General features: G+C 32.2%; 2 protein-coding genes across 3 annotated transcripts; both read right to left on the reverse strand.

The window, feature by feature from the left end:
- Window positions 1–1629: 1629 nt before the first annotated feature.
- LOC118040318 (nicotinamidase 1) lies at window positions 1630–3748 on the reverse strand. 2 transcript variants are annotated; one of them, XM_035047217.2, is made up of 5 exons: window positions 3542–3748; window positions 2665–2848; window positions 2379–2512; window positions 2047–2232; window positions 1630–1919 (listed from the first exon to the last, which is right to left on the reverse strand). In XM_035047217.2, exons 1-5 carry the CDS (start codon window positions 3680–3682, stop codon window positions 1827–1829), a joined length of 738 nt encoding a protein of 245 aa, XP_034903108.1. In that variant the 5' UTR covers window positions 3683–3748; the 3' UTR covers window positions 1630–1826. The 2 variants fall into 2 exon arrangements, with proteins under 2 accessions (XP_034903108.1, XP_034903109.1); XM_035047218.2 differs by lacking the exon at window positions 3542–3748 and adding an exon at window positions 2956–3461.
- A 2453-nt stretch (window positions 3749–6201) lies between these two features.
- Window positions 6202–10831, reverse strand: LOC118040317 (kinetochore protein NUF2 homolog). The gene is made up of 10 exons (XM_035047216.2): window positions 10438–10831; window positions 10047–10356; window positions 9772–9951; window positions 9136–9225; window positions 8141–8248; window positions 7600–7653; window positions 7174–7288; window positions 6925–7082; window positions 6745–6840; window positions 6202–6593 (listed from the first exon to the last, which is right to left on the reverse strand). The coding sequence occupies exons 1-10, from the start codon at window positions 10599–10601 to the stop codon at window positions 6540–6542; spliced, it is 1329 nt and encodes a 442-aa protein (XP_034903107.1). The 5' UTR covers window positions 10602–10831; the 3' UTR covers window positions 6202–6539.
- Between the last annotated feature and the right edge of the window lie 2515 nt (window positions 10832–13346).

Genomic DNA, 13346 nt, shown 5'->3' on the forward strand with positions numbered 1-13346 from the left:
TTATGTTTTATGTCTTTGATTTTTCAAGTTAATCTATACATCAAATCAGGTTTAATAAATTTTTATTTAACTTTATATTTAGTGATGCTTTGTTTTTATGCATAAAGAAGAAAATTAAAGAAAATAAATCTAAAGTTACAAATAGTTTCTTTAGTTTTCAAATGAGTGTTTGGGAGTATAGTAACTCATATTTTTAAATAAGTTTTAAAAGTATATATCACTTGAAAAAAAGACAATTTAATTTTTTTTAGTATTTTTTAATAAAATATTATATAAAAAAAAAAATTAAAAATCATTTTAATTTATCTTCAAGTGAAAATTATAATTAATCCCATCACCTTGTGTGAGTGTGCATGCATGTTTTGGTGTTTTTGGTTGAGAATTATGGTTAAGAACTGTGTGAAGATGGGAAATTTGGGATTAGGAAGTAAAGCATTACTCTCTTTTTTCAGGCTATGTAGTTTATTTTTTGAATTGGGAAAATAGAAACTTTGTGTTCAACTTGGTTATATGAAAGTGATATCTGATTGACTTGTTGTATTGCATATGTGCATGTGCTGATGTTTTTATTGGTGTGAATTGTGGTTGGGAATTGTGAAAAGAAGGGATCTTTGAGACTGGGAAGTGCAGTGTGTTGGATTTAGGGGAATCTGTGCTTGCTGGAAATGTAGGTGCCCTCTGATTTTCCTGGAATGCATTAGAAGGTACTGATACTTCAAATTAGAAAGGTTGAAACATTGGATTTTTGAAAAGATCAGAACTTTACACTTGACCTTTTCAATTCTTTTTCAAAATTTCTATGATCCAAATGGGAAATAAAAAGATTTGGCAAGCGAAAAACATAAACTGACGGTAGTTCTTGCTGTTTTGTGTGATTAGCAAGCAAACTGTGATGGAGGGAACGCAACTTTATATAGATTAAGATTTTTCTTTTAAATGCTGAAAAATTCTCTCCTGCCTTGCAGTTGCAATTAGGCAATGCTGTAAACAGAGAGGATTATGAAGGTGCTGTTAGGCTTAAAGTGGCAATTGCAGCTGTAGCAACAAATGATACTGTTGGCAGAGTGATGTCGCTGCTGAATGTGAGTAATTCAACTTGTAACTCTGGTTTTCGTAAGGAGTAAAATGCTGAAATTTCTTCTGTTAACCAGTCTTCTTGTTTTCTTGGGGGGCCTGATTCAGAGAGCATTAGAACAAGAGCATCGCCTGGAGGCAGCTTTCTTACGAGATAATACTGGTGCTTGTTGCTGCATCTGATATGTGTTTTTTCTCAAGCTGTGTTCCATTTTTTTTTTTTTAATATTGTGATAGCTATTGTGGTTATGATTTGAAAAAAATTATTTTAAATTAAGGTTAGTTTATAAAAATATATACTCGCCCTAGCTGCTTACAAGGGTAATGGTAAAGAATTCTGAAACCCCTGGAAAATCAGGGAGAGCTCTGTTGAGTAGCAACTTGAATTTGCATGGAATTCTGAAGGGTAGGAAAATTATTGCGTTTGGGACTTTTTTTTATGATTAAAGGCATGTTTCTGTTTTTACATTAAATTAATGTTTTTTTTATTTTAATTGGCTGGTATTAAAAGTTTTAAAAAATAATTTAATAAATTTTCAAGCAAAAAAAAAACACTTTTAAAAAGTATTTTCACCATTTATTATTAAAGAGCTTACGCGTCTGTTCCGGAGCAGAAAAAGTCTTTAGGTACATGCATTATTATATTGTGCAGAAGAAATACAGGCATGGTCTGCTAATAGCTAATCACATGAGAATGTACAGGCTCCGAACACCACCTCCATTGTTGCTAACTAGAGGTGAGGTGATGGGATTCATGGTTTCTTTGGTGTAACCAGTGACACCTCATTTGCTATTATGGCTCCCCTTTCCTTTGCCATGTAAAGGCCCATATGATGCATCAGCTCCTGCAAAGATAAACCATAAAAAATAAAATAAAAAAGTAAAGATTTGAGAGTGAGGACTGGTGGGTGGTTTCTTCTATATTAATGGAGTGTTCAAGTCTCTTTGATGGTGAAACTAGATGCTCGTTACCTGGGGATGAGATAGGGCACCTTTGGTGTTTCTTGCAACATGAAGAGGAACATCGAAGGTAGCACAGCCACGGGAATACACTATTACATCCTCCAGAGGGGCTAGAAATCCACGGTTTCTGGCAGATATTGTTGAACAGACAAAATCCAGCACACAGATGTCTGTGCATATGCCCACCACCAATATCTGCATTCAACAGATCACATAAGTTGCATACGATCTTTTTTAAGCTTTTGTTTGCGTCATTGTGATTAAAAACATGCAAGAATGATGGCCACAGGTTCCCTTTATAGTGAACTTGTGAACTATATCATGACTTGTAGTGGACTTACAGCTTTTATATGATTGTTCTTCACCCAATCTACGAAAACATTGGAGCCATCATCCTCGATTGAGCCCAAGAATCCATCAAAGCAATCTTTGCGTCGGATTGTAACATTTGGCTCATTCTCTATCCATTGCAGTGCTGCATTTTATGGAACAAAGCAGCATACATAACTTCAGAACTATATCACCTTGTCAATTGCCCTCTTTTCCAAGGATCTAGAGGAAAGCAGATGCTCGTAGAAATTAATTCTTGATTATTGGAAAGAAAACGTATTAAGAGAAACTAAATACCAGGAACCAGCTTGGATTCATCCGTGCCAGCAATACAATGAGGGGGGTATGGTTCCTCGGGCTTGTTAGGTTGATGAGAATCAAGGAATGCCAGAACAGGCAGTTTCTTGTCACAGAACAACCTGGCCAGCCTTGCTGATTCATTGATCATTCCTGTAATCTGCCTGTTGGGTTCTCTCGGAGCCTGTAAACCAGATATGTAACACTGAGCATGAAAGAGCTAAAAAAGTAAATAGCTATTGGTTATATACAGTCATGTGGAGTAGTTAGGATTAAAAATGTTTAAACTACCAGATTTCCAGCATCAGTACTGCAAAAGCCATTGATGACATCCACAAGAGCAAGACCAGCTACATCATCCCCTGGCAAAACCAGACTCTTGCTCGAATGGAAGCTCATTTTTCAAAACATCTATGCTTTGAGACAGCAAGTTTTTATCAACTACCAGCACAGAAACTGAATTCCACATTCAAGGGATTTTATCTTCTTTGGTGTTCAAGAACAAATATATGGAGTGCAGACCATATTATGGACAATCACAGGCATAACCCTCGTATTACACAAAAGGTCTGATAAAAAGGATGGATCCATGCATTCTAACCAACAAAATTCCATAACATGAATTTCATCTTTCTTGATTTGATTGTATAGTTTCAACTTCCAACTGTCATTAATGCTATAAATTGGTATTTATTCAGTGGGAAAAAATAGGATAAGGGCATAGTATATTGGCTTCCCTTGGTAGGTTTACAGCAAGAAAGGTTTTAATGTATACATAGTCTAGTTTAAGCACACACAGCAAGAAAAAATGAAACAAGGCACCTAATTATAGAGCCATGAGAACATGTAATAGTCAAGAATGGAGAGATTCAGTTACCAGATTTCCAGCACCAACAGAGCAAAAACCATTGATGATATCCACAAGAACAAGACCATTCACAACATCTTCGGGCAAACCCACAGACTCCTGCTCGAGAGGCAGTTCATTTTTCAAAAGATCAACAGTTTGGGACACCATTTTTTTCTTGTTTCACTGCCACAAAAGCAAGAACAAAAGTGAAATGAATGAATCTTTCTTTGAACTTCAAAGTTATGACATATGTAGACTTTTTGGACAGCAGAATCTGGACGTCATATATTAACTAATTAATTAATTAGTCAATACTCTATAACACAGGGGAAAAGTATCCCGCATGTTTGTTTTTTTAATATTTTTTTTGTTTTACATATATTTTTTCCCAAAATTGATTTTTTTTTATTATTATTATTTTTTTCAGAATTTAATTATGTAATTTTTTAAAAAAAATATATAAATTGCTATAATATTTTTTTATATGATTTTTTTATGATTTTTTTGAAAAATATATTTTTTATCGATTTTATATTTTTATATTAAACTGATTAAAATTTTAATTTTATAAATTTTTTTATAAATTCATATAAACATATCACAAGTTAACGGCATTGCAGGAACATGAAATCTAGTGTGCAAGTGTACATAGGTTGCCGGTTATCATTAAGGGACAAGTCAAAAAGGTATTTGATTTAGATAAACAAAAACATGCATGTCCTTCCAACTGAATTTCCCATTTCCCAATATATTATTATCAGCTATCTTATCTTATCTTATCTTATCATATCATATCAAGCACTCCCACAGCAAAATTATTGGACCCTAATCCAACCAAGCTACGGTTCAATATTTATGTGGGTTAATCTAAATTAATATAAAATAATATTATTTTAAAAAAATAAAAAAGACTAACAATGTTTAAAAAAAAATATCAAACGCAGTTTTGACTGGAATTTAACAAAGTTAAGGATTAATCAATAAAAAAAATAATTTTTATATAGTTTAATTTAAAATTTAGCTTGAGTTATATTTTCACTAGTAAATTTACCATGTTTATTAATAGATTTGGGATATATTTAAAGCTGATTTAGTATTATAGTAGCTATTACTTTTTTAAAGTGTTTTTTATTTAAAAATGCATTAAAATAATATTTATTTTATTTTTTAAAATTTAGTTTTGATATTATCACATCTAAACAATTTAAAAATATCAAAAAATATATTAATTTAAAATAAATAAATAAATAATTTCAAAACACTTTTAGGATATTAATAATTCTGCCTATAACCCCTCACCCCTGCCAACAATTTACAAACCTAAACGCAAGAGTGCATTACTGTATAATAGTGGTCCTAACCTTTTAGGTCCAGTTTTGGATTGTTGAAAACGGTTTACATATATATATTAAAATAAATTTTAATTTTTTAAAATTTTATTTTTAATATTAATAAATTTTGATGATCTAAAATCATATAAAAATAATTTAAAATAAAATATTTTTTAAACATAGAAACAAACACACTCTTAATAATTTTCTTTGATCTATTTATTTGTAACGTATAACTATGTATAAATAAAAACATAAATTCCATTTGATTAATTATAATGCTTTTAAATAGATTATAATATCTTTAAATTATTTATATGATATTCTTTTCATTTTTTTAACTATGCTATTTTTTCTGTATTATTTTTTTTTTGTAATATTTAATCTTGTGTTTTCCATATAACATATTTGATAGGCTTTTTTATATATAATTTCTCTTTTTATAGCACTATTTTATTTTTATTTTTATGCCAACACAATTATAGAATAACCTTTGATTTTAGATGTACATCAAAACACCATATAATCCCCTTTTTTCCCTCAATCCACCATAGAAAAGAAATTTCTTTATTTACATAGTTTTTAGATTATGGGTTTTGATTTTATAGTATATTCAATGCAATGCAAAACGAAAACAAAAAACATGAACATATTACTCAACAATCCCTCTAAATCTGAAAAACAAAATAGACTTTCTTCATTTCTATAATATTATTTAGCTATTAGAAATAAAAGATTTTGAACAATTCATTTTTTAAATATTTGAAGTTGTAGATTTTTTAAAAAAATATAATTGATGAATAGAGTAATTAATATAATAATATTTACCAAAACTGAAGGCAGCACACGCCTAAAAACTAATTCCATGAATATTTTAAATCTTATCTTGATTCATGCTAAAGGGAATTTTTATAGGGATGCAAACATGAAATTGCCTGCTCTTGACAACCAAAAAAGATCACTCGTGTTGTCTTACTCAAATAGTAAATGAGTTTATATTTTTGGTTAAGTTCAAATCCATGAATAGATTTGGTCCATCCAGAAACTTAATCTTGGAAAATCGACATTTGGTCCTCAAGACAAATACCCTCCTGCTTCTTCACCATCACGACACTGCTGCTTAAATTTTATTCCATGGATAAAGAACTAACCCTAATTGCTTCATGTTTGCTTGGAATCACAAAGCACTCGTGTCTATCAGGCCAGCCCATAGTGTTCCTTTGAAAGTCAGATTTTATTTTATTTTATTTTATTTTTAGTTAATGAGATCATTAGATGAATAAGGAAAATAGGACTTTTACAGAAAGCTTTGCAAGTAGGTTGCTATGAACCCAAAAGAAAACATCACCAAAAATCTTGGCAGCCCATAAACGCAAAGCAGAAACTTTGGGCAAAAACAGGCATCTACTATGATACTACAAACACCAATACACCGTCGCCAGCCCTAGAACCAGATTCAGCTAAAAAACAAACTTGAAACTCAAGCAAGAAATCTTGCTCTCACTCACAGAAGCGGATTCTACAAGAGAAGTAGCTCGAAATCTAGACTGAGCATGGCATAAATCACTGGCAACAACACTGACAAAAGCAACACTAAAACACTCTTTACACGAATTGACCTTAATAGAGAATAGCAAACCTCAGACTTCATTTAGTACAAGCAAGCTGCTCTTATGAGCACAGCCATTTCAACTTCAACTGTTAGCACACTGCAGCAAAGGCTCTATGGAGTTCTTGTATTTTTTAAACTGCATCCAACCGAGCAAAAGCATAGACACAAATTCAGTTTAGCAATCACAAAAAGAAATCAGTTCCTAGTCAATTTGAGAAAATTGTTCATATTAATTCGATAACAAGCAAGCACACAGAAATTCATCAATGGAATCAAAGGCAGTTCACCTGTTCAGCAATCTCTTCACGTTTGCTAACTAGCTTTTGAACTTTAGCGGCACCAGATTCATTTACCATGTTAGTCTTTGAAGTTATGGCATCCACCTATTAATGGAACAAAAGAAACTTAGGTAATATCGAACTACTTCAGATCAATATGTGTTGGTTTAGCATTATGTATAAATGTACCTCTGACAATACAGCTTCAACCCTCCTCTGTCTTGCTTCTAGATCATGCCTCTTGGATTCCACCTCCGACTTAATAGTATTATATTCTTTAGTAGCTTCCTCACACTTCATAGCTCTTTCTTTCTCTAACAGCTTTTTTAACTCATTCAACTGTTGTGCTGGGAAAGGCAGAATATGCTATCTATCAGCTCCAAAGCATTCATTCAAATATAAAGACACCAAATTAACTCAAGTTTCATAAGAATTTACCTTTCATTTGTAGTTCAACCAGTTTGGCATCAAGTGACTTATCCATCAGTCCATCGTCACTGAGCTTAGCTTTTAAAGCCTTATAGTCTTTTTCGATGGATTTGGCAGAATTTACCTATCAAAATTGGAAATTACATCCTGAGGATTCGGGAATTACATTCAGTCATTGCCTAACTAAACAGATAGTATGCTTTTGGAATATGCAGAGCCTGTTGCGTTGCACCATAAATTAATACTATAAACAGATAGCACTCAAAAGCCTATATGGGGCGCTAAAAGAAAATAAAAAGCAATCTGCGTGATTAGGTGTTTATTGATATTATAATAAGATATCATTTTCCTCTTGGTGGTCATAGAGTATTCTAAATGAAGCTGTTAGACCAGAATACTGAATCGCAGAGGACAAAAAAGTAGTCGTGTGCTCACTTGTTCATGGATTGCCTGCATCTGATCGAAGTGCTTTGACATTTTCCTAAGAGCCTGAGAGTAGAACTTAAAGATATCAGTAAAACTTTGTGTAGCTGATTATAAGAATCCAGTAAAAAATTGTTTAGCTGATTATCCAACAGGCTAGACACAGGAAACAACATTGAAGTAAAATAGATTTGACAACAGCAAATGTAATGCTAAATCCAAAAGGAATAAATGGTTGAAACCTAATAGTTTCAAGAACCGCATCCCGTGTAGCATTTGAAAAAGAAATAAATAATTTGGAAGTTGAACAAAGCCTATAGAGCTCAAATCTCATTCCATTCAAAATCATTTATCCAAATGAAATATCAAATTTTAGAGTCTACCTCGAGCAATCTCACAATATCAACAATTAGAAAGTCAGAAACTTCTCGGAAAACAAATATTTATAAAAAATAATGCAATGAAATTAGATTGCATTTTCATAAATATGTAATAAGCAAACTCCAATAGGCTAGCCAAGTTTAGCAACCCCTGAAGGTAACATATTAGTTACCTTTGTATAAACCTCAAGGACAGCAGTCTTAGCCTCAAAGGACTGCATTGCTAATCTTTCAGCATTCCTTGCCTCTTCTCGAACTGATTTCTTCTCCTCCAAAGCCCTCTTTTAGCCCATGCAAGGATTGTTATTTGCAAGTCAAAAAGGGATCCAAAAGGAAAATAAAAGCATGCAAATAATGAAAACAACATTGACAAAGTGTAGGGTGCTGCATAAAAAAAAAGGAACTAAGAATCTTCGAAAAGACATTTTCTCATTTGTTCATGAGATTGAGGAGGCGTAAATAACCACCGTGCTGGGCCATGTATCTAATCAAATAAAGGAGGAGCTTATTGGTTGGAACTCTCATAAAAGTAGGACGGGTTAAACTAAATACTAACAGAGCAAGCAAAGTTAGCCAGGTGAGGGCAGGAGCAGGTGGCTTACTGCATGATTATAATGGTGCATGGGTGGCTGGGTTTGTGGCCAATGTGGGTCAATGAGATGCTATAAGGGCAGAACTGCCAGGTGTTTTTTATGGGTTTGGAGTTAGCTCGTCAAAGAGATTGCAAATACATTGAGCTGGAAGTGACGTGGTCTACCATGCTTTACAATGGCAACAAGGTTTTCTGCAATCAGACCCCTCCATGCAGTAGTTTAATCCTTTGAGAAGTTTTCCCTGGGAAATCAGTTTAACTCACACTTATCTGGAGGGAAATAGACCTACTCCCACATATTTGGTGACTTAGGAAACTATTTTTATCAATTCCAAAATCATGATCTAAAGCCACTCCAAATTCCTCCGAGGCAAGGATTGCCATTTTGTATAACCAGTGAATCATATCATGCCTTACTAATTTACACCATTATAATGTAGAGTAAGGCCATCCCTCCACAGTTGACTGTGGCTCCTATAGTTAAATAAACTTCACTAGAGCATGCATTATAAATTTTGGACATTTCAAGTGCCAGTGTTTGAATAAGTGGACTTTAATATGAAGAAGAAAATACACCTGTAATTTATCCGGTGATTGAACAATTTTTGAACGTAAATTCGCATTCTCTTGAACACTTTGTACCAGGTCAAACTCGGCCCTTGAAATCTGAAAAAACAAAACAAAAGCTTAACTATCAACAACAGCCCCTATGATGACTCCCTGTAACTAAGCACTCGGAATAAATACCTATCTGTAAGGTAATCCTATATATACACACATGTTCAAAAGATTTACTGGTATTATGATATCATTTTCCTCTCGGCCTTCGAAATCCGAATAATAAATCAAAAGATGCACTATATGTAAGGTAAGTACACATGTTCAAAGTGTCAACCCACATGATTAACATAAAAAGATGTTTTTGTTATCATTCAATGTGATATAACATGATAATATCATGGCGAAGCACAAGATAGTATTAACGTAAGGGAAAGTGCATCGAAAAGAAGATTAAAACGTTCCACACAAAGCGCAGATAACTCAAATCTTCAAAGGTTATGTCTAGCCGCCAGACACAGTTAACTTTTATATTTAAATTATAACCTCAAATCAATCCATCAATCAATCACAGAGCATAGAAGCTTCTAAATTCACAAAAATCTATTCACCAAAATCAACAAACAACACATAACCAACTTTCAACATCCTTACCTCCCCATCCATTTCCGAACTCCTCTCCTTCAACTTCCTATACGAAGCTCTCAGGGACATCTGGTGGTTGTTGAGGTCGGCAATCTTTTGTCGCAATTCTTTAACTTTGCCATCAACCTCGTGAGCAAGCGGTAATTCTCTCTCCCTCGCATCATTATACTCCGCGATCTCCGCATTCAACTACACGACCCCAAAAAAAACATAAACATTCTCTTTAAAAAAAAATTTAATAATAATTACAACCTCCTCCTATAAAAATATCATAACTACCCAACCTGGGAAATCTTATCCTCCAAGCCTCTTCGCTGCTCGTCAAGAAGCGTAAGTTCCTCACCAATCGGCCTCAATTCATTCATTTTCGAGTCTTTATGAAGACAGAAATTGAGAATGGCACTTAGAAAAAACTGAGTGCGGTCTCCTTGAGGCTTCAAAAGATCTCTGAGAGTAAAATCAGCAGGACATTGAAGCATTGTTATAACCTCTTTCACCTTAATATAAAGATTCATAATCCGGGCCGACCCGACATGGTAATGCGGGTTCTCAAGCTGCTCTAAAGCTGCAAACTCAACTTGCCCTTCATCTTCCCTGCAAAAATTCAACAATCCTTGCAAAAATTAATTTATCATTGTTATTTAAAATAAAAGGAGAGGAGATGATGAGACTTACTCGTGAAGAAGATCGAGGTAGACTAAGAGACGGGTGTAGATATCGGCGACGAAATCTGGCGTTGGGTTTTTCAGGTCAGTTTCGATTGTGGCGGCGATTTGTGACTCTGCAAGGATTGAAATCATGTCCGTACGGGAGAGCATAGGGTACTCGAATTTCGACATTTTTTAGGGTTTTTTTTCCTTCTTCTGCTGCAGCTCCGCTGCTCCTGCTGCTGAGTGGGGTGGTGGTTTTGGTGGGAGTGTGTTTGGGGTTTTGAATTTGGATTTTTTTAGCATAGATACAAAATAGTCCCCCAATTATCTTTTTTGTATCGCTTTTGCTCATGAACAATTTTGATTTCTAAATCGGAGCTTTCGTTTGTTCTCACTTCTCCATTTTAACTTTTTGAGGTTTGCTCTTCTGTTTTTTTCTTTGTGTAGTGTGTTGAGTTAATTATAAATCAGTCTCACTAATTAATTCGTACTTTTTTATTCAGAGATTACATATTTGATTTCTATATTTATTGTCTAAACTCATTTATATTACAAACATTTTTATTTATTTCATGTTTTTTTATATATAAAAAATTGTGTTATTTTCTATTCCTTTGAATAAAAGGACTCACAGGATTTATATTAAGTTGGTAAGCATTTTCAATTTTTTTACATATTCAATGATGTTCTAAAATTCAAACCGTTTAGAAATTGGGTTTTTAGCGCTTAGACTATAAGTTAGTCACATATTCTGGTAAGATAATATTTTCCACATCGTTTATGATAATTGTAGTTTGTTATAAAAAGCTTGTAACCTACAAAACAATTTCTTTAAGTGGAATTTTAGGATCATTGAATGATAAAATCAGTGATCTTTAAGTAAATAACCACCATAAATAAAAAAAAAACATTTATTATTAAAAAAAAAGTTTTTTGTTGATAGTTTTGATATGATAAATGCTTTAAATTTAAGAATATATTTTTACTGAGAATAGAGATTATAAACCTTAAACTTCGAGGATTCATAAGATATTTATAAGTATGTAAGTCTTATTTTTTTAATGGAGAAAAGATGTTGGAATGCAATTTTGCCCTGATAACATTTCATGATAGATAAATATCCATTTACATATGTATTGATGAAGTATAGACATCTCCTACACATGTATCAATGAAGTATAAATGTCTCTCATATTAATATTATCAAGGGATAAATATCTCATACACAATATTAATAAAATGGAGAAATACTTGGGCATAGGCCACATAGTTCGGCCTAGCATTAGCTGGGACATGCATTGAGCTCAAAGATAACTAGATATGTTCCTAGGCTTAAACACATGGTCAAGGCCTACTTTTATACTAAGTGAAACCCTGAACGTTAGCTCAAGCATAGCGTTGGAACCTATAAGATGCTAGGTGTGAGCTTTGGTATGCTACATTACTACCCAAGCACAAAAGGCGCTTACCTAGACGTGTTACCTAAGCTTATAGGGTGTGAGGTCTACACTTAGTATTTGGACTTGGGTGCCGGGGTGGAGTCCACTGGACGTTAAGCCTGAGCCCGTAAGCAATCGAAACCAATCAAGTTGTTTGAGTCCATGTTTTTTAATATTTAAGTCTTTAGAAAAGTTTTATGAGCTAATTAATTTTAAGTTTATCAATGTTAAACTAAATCTTTTTTTAATAGATTTTAAATAGACCATTTATGATATAATTAGTGTATTTTTTTTTTAAAAAAATTATAAATTATTTTTTTGCATAGTAAATAGTAAATTCATTACCAAGTAGACTAATATATAAAAGTTTAGAACATATTTTTGGTTCTAAGAATCTTTTATGTTTGTGTGTGTGTATATATTATCCTAATCTTATAATTATTTAGAATATAAAACACTCTTATTAACAATTATTTTCTAATTAAAAATAAAAATATTGTTTATATTACCGTTTAAAAATAATAAAAGGCAAAGTTTATAAGTTTATAACCAAATATAACTCGTAGATAAAATTTGAGTTTTCCAAAAACATTAAAATGCTAGAAACATTTTTATCGTAAAAGGTAAAATTACTATTAATTCTACAAAATAATAATAATAATAATAATCAAATTCACTACAATTTTCTTCCTTTTGTATTTTTTTTCAAAACTCTATATCATGAAAATCATTTTCTCAAGGATAATAAAATTACACTCCTAAATCCTAAAAAGTGATATCCTTTCATGCTACTTACTACTATTTAGTAAATGATAAGTATGTTTTGTATTATGATGTTATGATATTTTTTAAAAGTATTTTTTATTTAAAAATAAATTAAAATAATTTTTTAATATATATATAACATTTCAACATATATATATATATATTAAAAAATATATAAAAATATCAATTTAATATATTTTCTAATCAAATATACTTGAAACATGCACACATAAAGGTTGAAATGCAAAAATATACTAAAAACGTTACACTTGAGGTATTGGCCTAGCGGTTGAAGGGAACTGTTCATTTCCTCTGCATCCTGAGTTCAAACCTCAACGTGCATGTCTGTCACCCCCGCGGTACCTTACATGCTCACTGGGTTTGCATGATATTCAGTGAGCCATGAGATTAGTTGTGGTGAGCGCAAGCTGGCCCGGACACCCACGTAAATAAATAATATATATATATATATATATATATATATATATATATATATATACTAAAAATGTTTTTTCGCTCTCGTGTCTTAAAATGTTTTTGAAAACTTTTAAATTTTTTTATCTGTTTCAAATTATTTTTTAATATTTTCTAATCGTTTTAACTTACTAATATGTAAAATAAATTTTAAAAAATAAAAAAATTATTTTAATATATTTATAAATAAAAAAAATTATTTAAAAACAAGAAACAAGATACTTCCTAAGTAAGCCTACAGTCGTCACGCCTCCGC

Source organism: Populus alba, chromosome 7 (genome assembly GCF_005239225.2).
Source record: "Populus alba chromosome 7, ASM523922v2, whole genome shotgun sequence".
In the NCBI taxonomy this organism is placed as follows: Eukaryota; Viridiplantae; Streptophyta; class Magnoliopsida; order Malpighiales; family Salicaceae; genus Populus; species Populus alba.

Coding starts and splice junctions, on each gene's coding strand:
- LOC118040318 (XM_035047217.2), bottom strand. CDS start 3,682: ATGGTGTCCCAAACTGTTGATCTTTTGAAAAATGAACTGCCTCTCGAG. Junction 2,849..3,541: donor CTGTTGGTGCTGGAAATCTG/GTAACTGAATCT, acceptor TCTGGTTTACAG/GCTCCGAGAGAACCCAACAG. Junction 2,233..2,378: donor AGAACAATCATATAAAAGCT/GTAAGTCCACTA, acceptor TGTTGAATGCAG/ATATTGGTGGTGGGCATATG.
- LOC118040317 (XM_035047216.2), bottom strand. CDS start 10,601: ATGTCGAAATTCGAGTACCCTATGCTCTCCCGTACGGACATGATTTCA. Junction 10,357..10,437: donor TACCTCGATCTTCTTCACGA/GTAAGTCTCATC, acceptor GAATTTTTGCAG/GGAAGATGAAGGGCAAGTTG. Junction 7,654..8,140: donor TCCTTGAGGTTTATACAAAG/GTAACTAATATG, acceptor TTCTACTCTCAG/GCTCTTAGGAAAATGTCAAA.